Genomic DNA, 16,476 nt, shown 5'->3' on the forward strand with positions numbered 1-16,476 from the left:
CCTCTGGCTGTGCTGGCAGAGATTTGGGGCTTTGTCACGTACTTATGCCTCGGCCACTCCAGAACCACACCCCCTTACAACACACCCCAGACCCACCTTTCCTGGAACTGCTTGGAGGGGATGAGGCCAGCTCGAAGGTTGGTGTCCCCCATTCGCTTGGCCTGCCACCACGTGGGGTCGTCCTGGCTCACCACTTCCAGGACCTGCCTGCGCTGGAAGGGCAGGCCTGCCTCCTGGCAGGGGATGGCCCGGTCCTCCCGAGGGTTGTAGTGGAAGAGGGCCCGCATGAACACCTGCGGGGGAGGGGCTCAGTGAGACAGCCCTTTGCTGTGTAAGCACAGATGTGTCTATGCCACACGGAAAACCAAAGGACAACCACCATTCACAACTAGGAAGAACAAGCAGCCTCAAGAATAGAAAGCTGGGACTTCCCTGGTGGTCCAGTGGTTAAGACTCTGTGCTCCCAGTGCAGGGGGCCCAGGTTCAATCCCTGGCTGGGGAACTAGATCCCGCCTGCCGCAACAGAGATCCCGCACGTGGCAATTAAGACGCGGCGCAAATAACTATTTATTTATTTACTTATTTATGTTAAAAAAAAAAAAGAATAGAAAGTTAATCAGAAACCCACCGCACCGATTTTCTTAGTGTTCTTCAACCATTTTCAACGTCCCAGTTGGGAAATCCATCAAGAATCAGAAAATGAATAGCTGGGCCCCATGAATTTCCCTTTCCAACCTAAACATCTCCTTATTGGCCTGATCTGCTATCCTCACAACAGCCTCTCAGCCTACACAAAGCAACCATTAGTCCCGGGAGCAAAAAGTAAAGTCAAGCACAATTTCTAACTCAAATGTTATCTCTGATACGCTAACTGCCCCTAATGATGTCAGCAGCCATCTGTAAATAGGTAATCTAGATGTTTTGATAAGAACACAAACATCAGTGAAACTACTGTTACCGATTCCTCGTCATCACTTTTCAGTGGGTAACTGACAGCTACATCTTTGACAGCTCAATCCTGCCTCATCTGTCACGCACTTAGCCAACCCCCAACTCTCCCCTTTACCCTGAAGTCATCCCTCTAGAGAAGAGGATGGGAAGACATAGCATTTTGTCACACTTCTTCGTTCTCCTCTATAATTCAGAGGCATGGATTTATTTATTTCTATTTCCAGATCATTACAGCCCAATAACTTTAACAGCAAATAGGGGGGAAAAAAACGGCCAGAGGGTTTCCTTAGACAAATCCAAATCATATTCCTTTATGCACCAAGCAGAAAAGACGCAGTTTGACAATAGTAAGAAATTTCTGGCATATATTATGAGGACAGATACCCTCATTTAGCCACAGATGTTACCAGGGTCCCAGGCACTCTGAAGAAAGCATAATCTTAAATGGTCAGCCGTGATCAAGCATCTAGCTCAAAGAAAAATATTTAGAAAGGATGGACTAAGAGACAGGCTACCCATTTTGTCCTATAGGAAAACCAAGTCCTCTCCCTGTATCAAGTTAGAACCTGCAAAAGCTGCCTATGGAGACCATATTAGCTTGTCCCAGGAAGAACCACTTCCATCAGGTATTACATGTGCCCTGGGATTCAACTGAAGGTGCAAATAAGAAACAGTCATATAAAGATGATTTCTTCATTTGCCATAAAAAACCCTCAAATACATTGTCCACTATTAATCGCCATTCATCAAAATATTTATTGACGGGGCTTCCCTGGTGGCGCAGTGGTTGAGAGTCCGCCTGCCGATGCAGGGGACACGGGTTCGTGCCCCGGTCCGGGAAGATCCCACATGCCGCAGAGCGGCTGGGCCCGTGAGCCATGGCCGCTGAGCCTGCGCGTCCGGAGCCTGTGCTCCACAACAGGAGAGGCCACAACAGTGAGAGGCCCGTGTACCGCAAAAAAAAAAAAAAAATTATTGACATCTACTCTGTGCCAAGCGCTGTAATGTCCCATCTTTCATGCGGGCTGGGAATTAGCTTTCTTGAAAAATTGGCATGCTGCCTTCCATACTCTGATGAATTCTGTTCATTATTGTAATTCATTACGTTCTCCTTTTTGCCTTGGCTGCCAGAAAGGGCAGGTCCAAATTCATTGGGAAATAAAAGTAATGCCCTCTTCCATCGTCCCTACCCCCACTTCAGCTCAGGGCTTGACAATCTCTCACCTGGGCTTTCACAACAGACTCCTACCAGGTACCCTAGCCCCGGTCTCCACCCTCCTCTACTCACTGTCCCAGGGAGCTTTCTAAAACACAAATGTGGTTGTATCACTTCCCTCTTAAAAAAAAAAAAACGAAAAACCTTTAAGAGCTTCTCACCGCCTATGGGGTTGTAACTTGGGCTGTGGGGGCCCCCCATATCCCCCGGGGCCTTACTTTTTCAGGGCATCCCAGGCTGACTGCCTAACGGCTTTCTCCAGCCACTGGGATCTGCTCTCCCCTAACCTGGCCGGCAGGAACTGCTGGGAATTAACCCCCGGGATGCAGCCTGGTGGGAGTTGGTGTACAGAACCCCCAGATCTCCCAGCTCTTGGCAGGGATGACGGAGGCACGGTCTACAAGGGATACCAAGCTCTGGAGCAGGATTAAGCTCTGGTTGCCCCCTGTGGTAGCTTGCTGAGAACACACCCTTTGTTGCACTGGCTGCCTTCCTTTCCCCACTCCTGTACTGGTGTTTCCTGGGGTCACCTCCAAATAAACTATTTGTAGTGAATCCCTGTATCAGAGTCAGCTTCTGAGATCCTAAACTAAGCAGGGATTATGCCAAAACCCTCAACAAAGCATTCAAAGCCATTCAGAAGGTAGCCTTGACCCACCTCCCCAGCACACGCCCCCATCCTCCCCCTGGAGCCCCACCACCGTGCACTTTCTCACTGAGCCCCCCCTACTCCTCTCTGTCATATCTCTGAGCCCCTGCATATGCAGACCCCTCTGCCCGCCCTTCCCTCCACCTCCTCTTAACCAGAGAAGTCCCTCTCATCTCCATCTTCCTCAAGCCTCACTTCCAACACCCCTACTGCATGACACCTTCCAAAGTGCCTCTCACTCTGTACAGAATCCTTCCAAAGCGCTTAATCACATAGCAAGGAGAGAATGGCTCCCCAGCCTCCCCTTCTGACCCAGGAATCCTTGAAGCTACTAATCATCCCGGTCTCCAGCATCTGGCTGAGCGCCTGGGCACAGAGGAGGTGCCTACCAAAGGTAGGCTCCACAAGGAATTAAACAAAAGGCAGTTACTTAATTGGTCCCAAAGCCAGAACATTGGGTACCTTCTCCTCCTCTTCACGGCCCTGCTTTTCGACTTCTATTAGAAGAACCTTGTCTTTTAGTAGTAAGTTACGTCAAATCCTGTTTAGAAGAGGCCGGGTGCAAACAAATAAATCACTCAGTGACTGAATTACAGGTCTCTACTGGGAGCTTGTTCCGAGGACCAGATGGATGATCTCTTCCCGGATGACTGTTTCAAAGGCTGGGCTGGAGTCCGCCGCCCCCGCTTGCCCCCCGCGCCGCTGCCTCCAGCTCCCCCATACCTTGCTGTCCTTCAAGCGGTCCTCCTCCTGGGTGGCTGGGATGATTTTCAGGGTGATGGACCCCTGGGACTGCGCCTGAAAGGAAAGAGCACACAGCCGTATCATCTACCAGATCTGACCCTCCAGGACGTCACGTCTTACTTCCCAGATCTGGAAACTCACGTTCAGAAACAAAGGGGACGTGCTGCCTCCCCTATGACCCACCCTTCTATGGTGGGAGCCGGCTGACTTAACTAAAGCATTTTCATGCGACAAAGGGACAGAAGACTTAAAGTGAGAGAGAACCCGAGGACAATGCATGCACCAAGTACAGCTCTCCATCCAAAGGGCTGCCATTCTTTCTTTTCTCTCGGGTTATTTTAATAACCTCGTCCAGTTTCATTTTCCTCCTTCCTGCCTCATTTGGGGCTGGTTCCCAAACAGTACTCCCCTCTTTGCTTGCATCTTCCCCAATCTCAGGCCACTGCTACCTTCCCAGGGGTTCCCCTCCCCTCTACTGGAGAGAGGCCCTGCACCCCACGTGGGGGGCCCACGGGAAGCACACTGTCAGCCCATGAGAGCACATCTCACCCAAAGCCATCCCTGGCTCCGCATCACTCTGGAACACGAGGAAGTCGGTGCCCAGAACCAGGGAAAGGGGAGTGGGGGCAGGAAGACTGAAGTGTCTGCCTGTAACCAGGACCACCTACAGCAGGGGCCTTAAAAAGCGGGCCTCGGAGCTTCAGATCTCATCCCGTATCTGCCCCCCAAACCATCAGAAGTTAGCAAAGACTGTTGTGTTGGGAGAGGATGCCTGAGGATAAAGAGGACAGAACTACGATGGGGGATTTCTGTAATTTCAGTTTTGACTTGAACCCGCAGAATGGACTGAGAAGGCTGTTTCCATCCCAGCACGTGATCCCCTAGAATCCCCTTGCAGTTGTAAAGTGCTATATCCTCTTCCGGATATTTACATCCTAACGATAACCATTCTTTGGTTGAGAAACCATCCCTATCCCTGCTGGACAGGAAGGGAAATGGAAACTCAGACTGATTTGATGACTTGTTCAAGGTTACACAACTGGAAAGTGATGCAGGCAAGATTCGAACCCAGGACCAAGTGACCCCAAAGCCCTTGCTCTGCTGGGCTACAGCCTTTTACTCCATATTCCTCAGCCCTTTGGAAGAGGTGACCCTTTTGACAGGGTCTTCCAGACGGGTCCTCAGGAAAGAAGGCTGGGGGTAGGGAGGATGGCTGTGCTGAAGAGGGGGTCTGAGAGAAGTGGGTGGTCTGGGCGCTCCTTTCCTCCTGTCCCCCACCCTCCATACAGGGCACTCTGTGAGGCCACTTGGCCTGCGGCCTCCCCGTGCAAACAGGGACGCTGGGCCAGATCAGCCCTGGCTCCAGGAAGCGCCCTGCTCTGGGTTTCTGAAGAGCCACCGCGTCCCCAACATGCGCGCAGCACAGACCAGAATCTGGCTAATCTCGTCAGGCCGCTTGTGCAGGACCGTGATCCCGTTCACTTCCCGGAGCTCGTCTCCAACGTGGACCAGGCCTAGGAGACACAGGGGCTGACGGTCAGCACGGGAAGGGGGCTGAGGTCCCCAAAGCAGGGAGTTCTGGGCACCACTGGCACCTGCCTGCGGAGCCCACTGCAGGGGAGACGCAATGTTTAAAGACAGTGGATGGGACTGGGATGAACTGAGTTGTCACAGGATGCCAGGTGCCTCACCTGGCATCCCAGCCTCACAACCACGCGGTGAAACCCCCGGTTTACAAACTGGCAGCTGAGATCCAGAAAAAAAGATGCAGCTTGCCCAAGGCCACACTGCTAAGAAAAAACGGAGCCAGTGCGCAGACGCAGTTACTTTGCTGTAGAAACCCTGTGTTCTTTCTGCTATAGCCTCTGCTTCTTTAAAAATATCATTAACTCTTCACCTTCCTGGATGTACAGACCTGACTCCAAGAATGTCTTTCTCAAATTTTACACGAAAACTTAAGGGCACCAGGGAAGATGGTGTCAAGAGTGTTAGACACACCTGTCTGTTGGCCTCTGCTTTAATGACTAGCATCTCTGCATATCGGGCCCTATTTGCCATTCAGTGTGGACACTGGCCCAGAAGCAGCAGAAGACAGTAAAAGGTACAGAGTCTTGGGCCCACCTGAGACTTGCTGAATCCGAATCTGCGTTTTAAAAAGACACTCAGGCCATTTCCATGCTTGTTAATGTTTGGGAAGCACGGGTCTAGGGGTCCCACCACAATGAGCCCCAGACTTCTGGGGCAACACTCCCCTATGCCAGGAGATTTGCCCCCCAATTTACTTCCTCCCTATACCAGTGATTCTTTTTTTTTTTTTTTTTTTTTTGTGGTAGGCGGGCCTCTCACTGCTGCGGCCTCTCCCGTTGCAGGGCACAGGCTCCGGACGCGCAGGTCCTGCGGCCATGGCACACGGGCCCAGCCGCTCTGCAGCATGTGGGATCTTCCCGGACCGGGGCACAAACCCGCATCCCCTGCATCGGCAGGCGGACTCTCAACCACTGCGCCACCAGGGAAGCCCCTCTTTTTTCTTTTTTTTTAACTTTTAATTTTATATTGGAGCATAGTTGATTAACAATGTTGTGTTAGTTTCAGGTGTACAGCAAAGTGATTCAGTTATACATATACATGTATCTATTCTTTTTCAAATTCTTTTCCCATTTAGGTAATTACAGAGTATTGAGTAGAGTTCCCTGTGCTATACAGTAGGTCCTTGTTGGTTATCCACTTTAAATATAGCAGTGTGTACATTTCAATCCCAAACTCTCTAACTATCCCTCCCCCCACCCTTCCCCTCTGGTAACCATAAGTTCGTTCTCTAAGTCTGTGAGTCTCTTTCACACCAGTGATTCTTTTTTTTTTTTCGGCGGTACACGGGCCTCTCACTGTTGGGCCTCTCCCGTTGCGGAGCACAGGCTCTGGACGCGCAGGCTCAGTGGCCATGGCTCACGGGCCCAGCTGCTCCGCGGCACGTGGGATCTTCCCGGACCGGGGCACGAACCCGCGTCCCCTGCATCGGCAGGCGGACTCTCAACCACTGCGCCACCAGGGAAGCCCCACACCAGTGACTCTTAACCTGTGCTCCACCTAAACACATCTGGGACATGAACACCCTCCCCTCAGTAACTGTGGCTTGTTAAGGCAACTGGGGTGTCGGAGAAGGGTGTCCCTGCCACCCCAGTTAGGATTTACACCAAGCTTAACTAGCACAGTCCTCAGGTTAAGCCAATGCTCAAACCTTTCTGATCACCCTCAAAGTACTCCATGCCTGAGATATTTCCAAACAACTAAATTTTCTACAGAGCTTAGGAAGGAGAAGAGAATTCCAGCCCCACTTCCAGAAAGCAAAGCACTTCCCAAACAGGTGAGTGGACAGGAGAGGAAAAGGAGAGCTGTGGCCAAAGGGGGCAGGCTGGGGGACCATGGCCATCACCTCAGCTAGGCCGGCACTGATGCCACTCACCGCTCCGGTCTGCTGCGCCCCCTCGCATGATCCTGGCCACCACGACAGCCCCCGAGTGCTCATCCCGCCGGATGGTGGCCCCCTGCATCAGAGACAGAGCAGGCAGGCTCCTGAGAAGCAGCCCCGAACCTCAGACCCCGACTCTCTGGACCCAGCAAAGCCTCCCCCGGCCACCGCCCCATTCCTCCCCCTGCCACCCCAGGGGGCAGATCGGTGGACACCTTTCCAAGGCTGAGGATGAAATAAAACCCACATCTCAAATTAGTATAGCACAGCACTTTACAGTTTAAAGAAGGCAGGAGAATGCTGTCACAATCTCATCTGAGAGATGAGGGACTGGGGCACAGAGAAGGAAAGCAACTTCAAGGTCACCCAGCTTTCTGTGATGCCACACCCACTGCTTTCTCTATCGTACCGCAGCCCTTGCCTCTTGCAAAGACATTTAATAATGAGGAGAATATGTGCCAGCCAATTCCCAACCTGCCTCTAACCAAGCACGGGGTTACCGGGCCTTCTGTTGTTGCCAAGGGGAACCAATTATGCCCCAGCCGGAGCTTCGGGACCAGGATGGGGCCCACGAAGCATGGCAGAGATGATATCTAGGATGAAAAAGGCACTAGCAAGCCCTCAGTTTCGTGCACCACACAGACTGGACGGTGGCGGGGCAGGGCAGCGGTCAGGGGCTGGATGGCCCTGCCGTTTACTAAGAGCACGTGCTCTTAGCGAGGAATCCTTATCTTCTCTGCGACTGTTTCGTCTGGGGTGTGGGAAAGCGTTTAACTCACAGGGTTGTTGCGAGGTTGACATCAGGTAACGCGTGCAAGGCACTTAGCACACAGTAAGTGCTCAATAAATGCTAACCACTTGTTACTGGCTATACATGCAAACCCACTGGCACACTCATTAGTAACTTCATTCAAAGTCCATAAGATAAATATTGCTGGAAAGAGAAACCAGCAGCTAAAAACGCTACGGCTTCTTGCCACCTAGGCTTTCAAACTTGCCAGCATCTCTATCCATCCTTTCCTCTTTTCCCCATCTCAGGGGAGGGGCTCCTCCTGGCTAGGCTGCCCTCTACCCCCTCCCTCCCTCTCCTGCATTCTCAATGCCCCCTCCTCACTGGCTCCTTCCCCTGGTCCTAAAAATATTATCAAGTCTCTCCCATCATTAAAAAGCTGGCAACCCCATCCGGCAGCCACCGGTCTCCATTCCTTTAGAGCAAGCTTCTCAAAGAGGCAGCACGCATCTGCTCTCTCCGCTTCCTGCCCTCTGACTCACTCCCCGCCTGCCTCGAATGCACCAGCAAAGGCACCGACGACCCTGCCAGCTCGCCACCCTCAGTCTTCTCTCTCTCTCATCTCCTGTCTGATTCACCCTCCCGCTGGAATGCTCTCTTAGCCTGGGCCCTGGTGACACTTCTCTCCCCGTGCTTCTCACCGACAATTCCTCTCCTTTGCCGAGTCTTCCTCTATACGCCTTTTAAATGTTGATTAAAGGGCCAGGGTAGACGCTTTACCCCGGTGGTCTCAACCTCTCAGGCGGGGTGGTAACCCCTCCTGGAAGATGGCAGCTGCCAAGTCTGTATCTCTGCACACGTAAGCCTTCACCTCCTGGATATTTCCACTTGTGGGCACACAGGCCTCTTGAATTCAACGGACCCTAAGTTCCTCCTTATAACGGTCCCAGTGCCCACCCATCATCCTAGCTGGACCCCTGGGCCTTACCCAAGATGCCTCCCCAGACTCCTGCCCAAACTGGGGCAGGCACAAAGTGACATTAATTTTATTTCCAAAATATTTCTTGGATTTCTCTTTCCTCTTCCCACAAACCAAGGTCAAGCCCTGTTTCTGAACCTCACGTATTGGCTGCTACCCTCAAATTGGTCCACCGCTTCTGGTCTCACCCTCCAGGCCACTTTCTACTTCGTAGCCAGGGTGATACTTCTAACTGCAAATCTGGCCATTTGGTTCCTCACTTACAACCCTTCAATGGCTCCCCACTGCCTTCAGGATCCAGCCAAGCAACTGCGTGTTGTAACCTGGATCTCTCCGCTCTCCCGCTGATCTGGCCTCGCCTCTGTCACACTTTACCTTCAACTCGGCAAGTTCCCTGAATATAGCAGCCCGTTTACCTTCCCATGGCTTTGCTCACGCAGTTCTATGGTGGAATGCCTTTCTTCTTCCTCTTCCTTCTGGAAAACTCCTGTTCCTTTTTTTTTTTTTTTTTAGAATTCAGCGTGGGCATCACCTCTTCCAGGAAACCTCCCAGTCACTACCTCCTGTGAACTCCCAGAGGGCAAGGACTAAGTCTTAATCCTGCCCACACCCAACACAGCGCCTGGCACACGGCGGGTGGGGGTCACGATACGTTTGCTGAGTGGATGGATGACTGGCCCATTTTGAAGGTAAGGAAACAGAGGCAGAGGAGAACCGTGGTCTGTTTGCAGAAGCGGCTCATCTGAGGTCACTTGGTGAAAGTTGACAATAAAGAGGGCCAGATGTGGTATTCTCTAGGGCAAGCCCTCAATTCTCTGGACGGCCATTACTTCCCTCCATCTCGTAAACAACTCTGTCCCTTTGCTCAGTACATCCGTGCTGAACCAGGACCAAAATGATAACAATCTGTCAGCTGGGGAGAAGAATGGCTGCTGCCCTGAGCTTCCTTGGAATTCAGAACAAGGTTGGCCAACTTTTTCTGGAAAGGGCCAAATGTAAATATTTTATACTTTGTGGGCAACACAGTTTCCATTGAGTCTGCCGTTGCCATGTAAAGGCGGGGCCCCAGACAATATATACATGAACGGGATGGCTGGGCACCAATAAAACTTTATTTACAAACACTGACAGTGGGCGGGGTTTGACCCTAGGACCGTAGTCTGCCAACCTCTGGTTCAGAGCTGACGATCAGGGCTGCCCTGCACAGCTGTGCAGGTTCTTGACTGCACAAAGGAGCTTGACCACAGTGGAGGGAAGCTGTAATCACCCAGAGAAAGGGATACTCTGCACACAAAGATGTCACAGGGACTAGTGGCAGCCCCGACAAAGCTGCCATCACTCACTCCGAAGACTTCAGGAGGGTCCTTTCCAGGGTTTCTGGGTGGGTGGAGGTGGGAAACAGGGAGAGGGTGGGGCAGAGAGGTGAGGGCCACATACCAGGGGTTCCTTGTTTTTCACCAGGCGGACAATCTTCACAGATTCTTCATCAAAATCCTCGTCAATATTATCGGGCAGAGGGGGGAGAACGGGGTCAAAATTCTTCTGGGCAACCGTGTCATGTACCATGAGCATGGCCTGTCAGGAAAGCAAGAGAAAAGAAGGGCTGGCCCTAGAGCTTACATGGGTCTGGAGGACCTGGCCGGGCAGTGGTTTGGGGGTCTCAAATCTCATGCCAGAGAGACGACCACCCTGGACGCTGGCGCTGAGGAGCACTTGCTCAGAAATGTCCTCAGTCTCACGGCCAAGCGCTCCCTCCTGCCCTCATCCCAGGAGACACAGATGTGTGGGTGGCCAGGGACTGCAGCGTGACTACCCTGAGGTGAGGGGTGGACAGCAGCTGGAGCAGTTCCCTCTCGTCACTGTGCATGGAGGCGGCCTGCAGCTCCTCCATCACCTGGGGGGAAAGGAGAGAGAAGGCCACAGATGGCTGTGGGCGCTGCGAGCCTGCTGGGAGTGACCCAGGGGAAACCCTGCTCCCTGGGCCTCAGACCCAAGGGCCCTCCCAGCCACTACTACAGCACCAGGGAGCATTGGACCCTCAGCCACCCCAGGACTGACACTCCCAGGGTAATCGCACCAGAGATCAGAGACCCTGAGCAGCCTCTAATCCTAATGGGGGCTAACTTATTAAGCTCTTCCTGGGTGCTGTCTGCCTTATGTGGATTAACTCTCACAAGGAACTAGATGGAGCAGGTACTATTACATTGCCATTTCAGAAGTAAGAAGTAAATGAGACAGGTTACATATCTTGCCCAAGGTCGCAAAGCTGGTAAGTGGCACAGGCAGGACTTGAACCTGGGCTTATTTGGCTCTATTGTCTGTGCCCTTCACCACATTTTCCAGATGAGGAAATTGGGGCTCAGAGAGGTTGAGTCACTTGCTTACGGTCACAGAGCTAGTAGCAGAGGCAGAGCTGAGCCTGGGAGCCTGGCAACCTAACCTGCTCCTAATGGCATTCCACAGCCAAGAAAGGCAGGGGATCTGCCCCGACCCCTCACTAGGCCATCTCCTGGGGTTATGTGAGTTTATTCAGAAGCCAGCCTTAGTAATCAACCGGGACAGTTTTTCCAACCATGCAACACAGCAGACAGGTCCACAAGAAATGAGGAAGGATTCCTTTAAAAAACAAAGCCTGGAAATTCCCTGGCGGTCCAGTGATTAGGACTCAGCACTTTCACTGCTGGAGGCCCGGGTTCTATCTGGGCCAGGGTTCAATCCCTAGTCGATCCCGCAAGCCATATGCGTACAGCAAACAAACAAACAACAAAAGTCCAAGAAGCTGCAAGTCCCTGGACGCAGGACTTCACATTGGGCCTCCCCAAAGCAGATACACAATGTGCATGTTTGAACTGTTCTTGTCACCAGTTCTCAACCGTTTGGGAACGGTCCTCTTCTCACAGCTGGGGAAACAGACTTTCTCAGGAACACAAAGTAAGTGGGCGTCACCATGTCCCCTGGCCCTGTCCAAGACTCACGAGTTCCTCTCTGCCTATTAGGAAGCCCAGGGAGGAGGGGAAGGGGAGAAGACACTCTTCACCTTGGGGCTCCCGAGTCCCAACGTCCCCTCACTAAGCAATGGCATGCAGGCCAGATGAAGGAGCTACAGGTGGGAGGGGGGCTGAGGCCGTAAGGAGAAACCTGGGGCTTACATCCTCAGCAAGGGCCACAGCGCTGTGCAGAACGGGGGTTGGACTTTGCCTCTCGTAATAGCGAAGCTTCTCATGAATCTGCAAAGACAGCTGATCTCAGGCTGCGGCCTCCCGAGCCAGCTCCCCAGGTTTACCCTGGACATCACACACCCCACCCACGGCTGTGGGGATGCCTGGGGCTGCAGACCGGGTCATCCACGGGGCAGCATATTTACCTTCATTAAATAATTGAGGCTTTTTTCACTGAAAACATCCCTCAGGAAGCCCATCTCTTCCTTCTGGTTGGAGTCAGGTCTGAGCTGAGAGGTCAGTAGCGCCAGGGTTTCATGCAAACCTGAGGAGAGAGTAAGAAAAACACTGTATAACCAATGCAGTGGGTACTTCCTGCCCTGTGGGACCCCCTAACGGACCTTCCAACAACACTTCAGCCCTGCTATGTGCACATTTTCTCCCCCAGCTCTCATTCCCGGGGCTTGGAGCTGACACTGGATAGCAGCTGCTTTCTTTGCTGCCCCAGGTTGCTAGGCAGGGTCTCATCTTCAAGACTGTGGCAGGTCCAGCCCCGGGAGACACTCACCAGAGTCCTCGGACAGCACCGGCATGTCTGCGCTGGTCAGATCTCTGCCTGTGGATTCTGGGAGAAAAAAGAGGGGTGAAACTCCATCAAGCATATTCATTCAACAAACAGTGATTACACATGTACTGTGTCTGTCCGGGATCAATTTCGGGACAGAAGGGTTAGGAATAAATAATTCTCTGCTCAGTTTTTTCAGAGACGAAGGAAAGAAAACAAAGCCTTGCTGAGTGCTCCCAGTGTGTCAAGCATTGTCCTGGGTGATTTCATATGACATTTTTCTTAATCTGTTCAAAGCCCTGAGGAATTGACACTAATATTCCTATTTTACTGATGAAGAAACAGAAGCTTGGAGGATTCAGTAAATTGTAGGTCAGAATCCATACTCGACTGGCCCTTCCAGGCAGGTCTCAGAGATGAGAAGTGGCCCCTGGCTGACAGTGGGTGCTCTCCTCCACAGCGCACCCCTCCCCTGTTACCTTCTAAGGGGCCTCACTCAAGTCCCTTGACTGTCAACAAGTACCTGGCTGGGCCTACAACCCTTCCTCCCCCGCCATCCCCAAGCCCCAACCTAAAGGGAGCCTGCCGCCAAAACAGAGCGTATAGAGAGGAGGTGGAGAGATGAGAGTCAGTGTCTACTATGCCGGCGGGGGGAGCCCTGTTTCGGCAGGCCCCCCGACGTGTTCTGCAGCACGTGGACCTCAAAAAGTCCTCCTTCAGAAGGAGATAAGGAGAGTAATGATTCATTCATTCCGCAAACATGGAGCCAGCCCCACAGCGCCCGCCCGAGCCCCGCTGACACCGAGATGCATAAGAATGGTCCCCGGCCCTCCAGCCAACGCCCCGCCCCCCTACGCCAGACTCATCCTCTGGCTCCTTCTAGCTGTGCCCCCGACTCCCCCAGGCAGCCAAGCAGAGACTCCAGCTCGCTCTGGGAAGGAACCTGTGGGACCAACAAGGAGCGCGGCTGGGCGAAGGTGAAGGCGAGGCGAGACCTGGGGGGCGCTCGGGGCGGTCTCGGAGGATGCGGAGCGGCAGGAAAAGAGAGGGGCGCACGGAGGAGGGGGTGGGTGCGGTGAGAAGACCAGGGGCCGAGGGGCGGGGACTGAGCCCCCCCGCCAGACCATCACCAAGCTGGGGGCCCCGTGAGCCGCGTGGCTGCCTGGGCATGAGAGGCGGGTCTCAGCCCATCCTCCAGTCCCGCCCGGCCCCTGCGGCTCCGAGCCCCTGGTCCGTCCTCCGCGCGGATTCCTACCTCGGCGCGCCGGGATCTCAGCTCCAGACCGGGAGCCGCGCGGGTGCCGGGAGCCTCGGCCGCCGCTGGCTCCGCCTCCCCGGCCCCTCCCTGCCACGGCCGCGCTGGCTGGGGCGGAGGAGCCGGAGGAGGCAAGGCACCGGGAGGAGGAGGGGGAAGGGGGCGCGCCGGGAGGAGGGGGAGGAGCGGAGGGTCCCAGCGGCGTCTGGCGCCGCCAGCCCTCTGCCGGCCCTGACTCCGCTCTCCTGCGTCGTACCCCCTCCTCAGTGTCCTCCCACCCGAGCCACGAGGAGCTCCCTGCCTTGTGTCCCCCCCCGGGCACACAGCCAGCCTTCCCTCCCCCACCATAGCCCGCACTTACCACCCCCACCCCACCCCCACGTGCTGAAAGGTGGACGCTTGCTTAACGCCGAATTAGGTTTTGCAAACATTTATTGCGCGCCCTCCAAGTGCCAGGCACTGTGCCGGGGGCTGGGGGTTCCGAGACTACCAAGGCAGAGATCCTGGATTTGAGGAGTCCCCAGGCCGGGGCGGGGGACCAGTCAGATGCGAGGGCAACTCGTAACAATGCAACGGTACTGGGAAAGATTTATCGGTGCACCGGGTCCTGGGGGAGCGGGGAAGGGAGAGAGGAGAAGTCGAGTCGGCCAGACTGCAAGGCTCAATTCTGCCCCGCTGTAGTTGGCGGGGGTGGATCTGCCGGGGAAACGGCGGCTTGTGGGCAGGGGCTTCTCCTGGGGGACCGGCTCGGAAACAGCCGTGACGATCACTGACTTTTATTGTGCGGTCTCTATGCCCGAGGCACTCTTCAGATCACTTTGCATCGCATTAACTCCTGAGATGGAGACCATTATTATCTCTGCTCTGTGATTGAGGAAACTGAGGCTCAGAGGGAAGGATGTGTACGGAGGAGCGGGCAGGAGCTGCTGGATGAGTGAGCAGGTGGTTGTGGGTATTCGAGGGTGAGGACTGGGCCGGTGAGTCCCCGCCCCTCGCCCCCAGCACGCAGCACGCAGCGGGAGCGTGGACCCAGGGCTGAAGTATGGGAGTAAGTCCAGTGATTCAAGGAGAACAAATGGATCCATAGGCCCCCACAGCCTGCGGTGCACGGGCAGGCTGTCAGTGGCAGAATATGTCGTGATCACATTTCCCCTCCTTCCTCAAAAATGATCTACACCGGTGCTTCTGAAAATGTAATGTGATTATGAATCATCTGGGGGTTGTGTAGGGCTGGAGTGGTGCCAGGTTCTGCATTTCAGCTCCCAGGTGATGTGACGCCTCTTGTCTTAGGACCTCACTTTGAGTAGGGAAAGCCTAAATGAGACACATTTTTACCAGGGGTGCTTAGCGTTTGAGAGATATCAAGAGTCATCTGATATAGGGTCAGATGATTTTTGACGAGGGCACCAACCGATGTGCTGGAAAAAGTAGATATTCTGGGGTGGGGGCGGGAGGGGGGTCAATCCCTACCCTACACCACATACAAAGTTCAGTTTAAAAGGGACCATAGGGGCCGAAGAGTCTGGAATACAAGGGGGTGGGGGGAGGCGCAGCATCAGAGCAATGAAATAAATTACAGAATCCAAAGAGCCCTCAGAAATCCAAACAGAGCAAAATGATTATGTTTAACGTAGAAATTGAACTTCAAATAATTCTGCTCTGTGGTTAATAACAACAGGTATGTTTCAGCTAAGCCAAGTCAGCTAGGTCCCCTCAGCCAGACCGCCTGGCTTCTCTTAGCAAAAAGATAAAGCAAATGAGAGCTCTTGAAGTTTCACAGAATTTCTCACCTCCCTAAGAATGCAAACTGTATAAATATTCAGGTTTTAAAATAAAATCCCCCAAAGCCAGCTTTGCCAAATGAGGTCAGCTGGGTCTGGCAGGGCCCGCTGGCTCCTCGTCCGGGCCGGGTAGCGGTGCATCCTGTAACCAGGACATCTGTGACATATCGACACAGTCTTTGTCTCTAGATTGTATATTAAAACCGTGAAAGCGGAACTCCCATGGTTCAAATTTATAGAAATACGTGACAGTGTTTGAAGTAGCTGAGCTGAGACTAAAACAGTCTGACATCACAGCCTTGGGGAAGATGATGGAAATTTCTTAATTTCTTTGGAAAATTGAAAAACAGATTCTTTTCAGGTGTTCGATTGGCCACCCAAGCACAGCTCTTGGGCTGCTGTTCTCTGGTTTTAGAAAATCATACAGAAATGCAGAGACTGTGCTGAGGACGTCAGCCACATCTTAGGATTATGGGCATCAGACCATGCTGGGTATTTTCCATGTACCTCGCTCCACACCCTGCCCCCAATTCTTTCTCTGTCCTACTCTGTTTTGCTCTGTGTCCTTGGAGACTGACACTGATGGATTGTGTTACCTGGGCTCCCTTTACTTTGGACTTCCAGTTGGATTTGGCCAGTGGGAGCCACAGCAGGAAACTGGCAGGAGGGAGGAGAGAGAGGTCAGGGACTATTCCCCTCCTTTGCCACACCTCCAGCTGTCCAGGCTCGCCCACACAGTTCCCTCCCATCGGCCCTTTTTGGCCAAGGTAAAAGGCAAGAGTTTCCCACTGTCACAGACCCCTGGGTGACTCACCTCATTCCCTTAATCCTGACAACGGTCCTATGTGTCCCCTGTAGGGACCCTGGGTACTATGCAGACTTGCCCCCTCACCTTTAACTTCTGGTCAAGAGCTTCTGTGTCCTCATCTTAATTTGATATTGTAACACTATACTGACCGTGTGGAGGATGAATGAAGTACAC

The 16,476-nt window shown here is 53.3% G+C and overlaps 1 protein-coding gene across 2 annotated transcripts in view; it reads right to left on the reverse strand.

Moving 5' to 3' along the window:
* The window catches only part of MPP3 (membrane palmitoylated protein 3), a 27,089-nt gene extending 13,302 nt beyond the window's left edge, over positions 1–13,787 (reverse strand). Inside the window, exons 1-10 of one of the 2 annotated variants that reach the window (XM_032616804.1) lie at positions 13,714–13,787; positions 12,462–12,518; positions 12,100–12,218; positions 11,885–11,962; positions 10,549–10,629; positions 10,173–10,310; positions 7,021–7,102; positions 4,989–5,074; positions 3,540–3,614; positions 97–293 (exon numbers count right to left, since the gene is read on the reverse strand). In XM_032616804.1, coding sequence (XP_032472695.1) covers positions 97–293; positions 3,540–3,614; positions 4,989–5,074; positions 7,021–7,102; positions 10,173–10,310; positions 10,549–10,629; positions 11,885–11,962; positions 12,100–12,218; positions 12,462–12,486 — 881 coding nt within the window. In that variant the 5' untranslated portion in view covers positions 12,487–12,518; positions 13,714–13,787. Of the gene's footprint in view, positions 1–96; positions 294–3,539; positions 3,615–4,988; positions 5,075–7,020; positions 7,103–10,172; positions 10,311–10,548; positions 10,630–11,884; positions 11,963–12,099; positions 12,219–12,461; positions 12,629–13,713 lie in introns of those variants that run through there. The other variant, XM_032616803.1, reaches the window with a different exon arrangement.
* Positions 13,788–16,476: the final 2,689 nt, after the last annotated feature.

This window comes from Phocoena sinus, chromosome 20 (genome assembly GCF_008692025.1).
Source record: "Phocoena sinus isolate mPhoSin1 chromosome 20, mPhoSin1.pri, whole genome shotgun sequence".
Taxonomy (NCBI): domain Eukaryota; kingdom Metazoa; phylum Chordata; class Mammalia; order Artiodactyla; family Phocoenidae; genus Phocoena; species Phocoena sinus.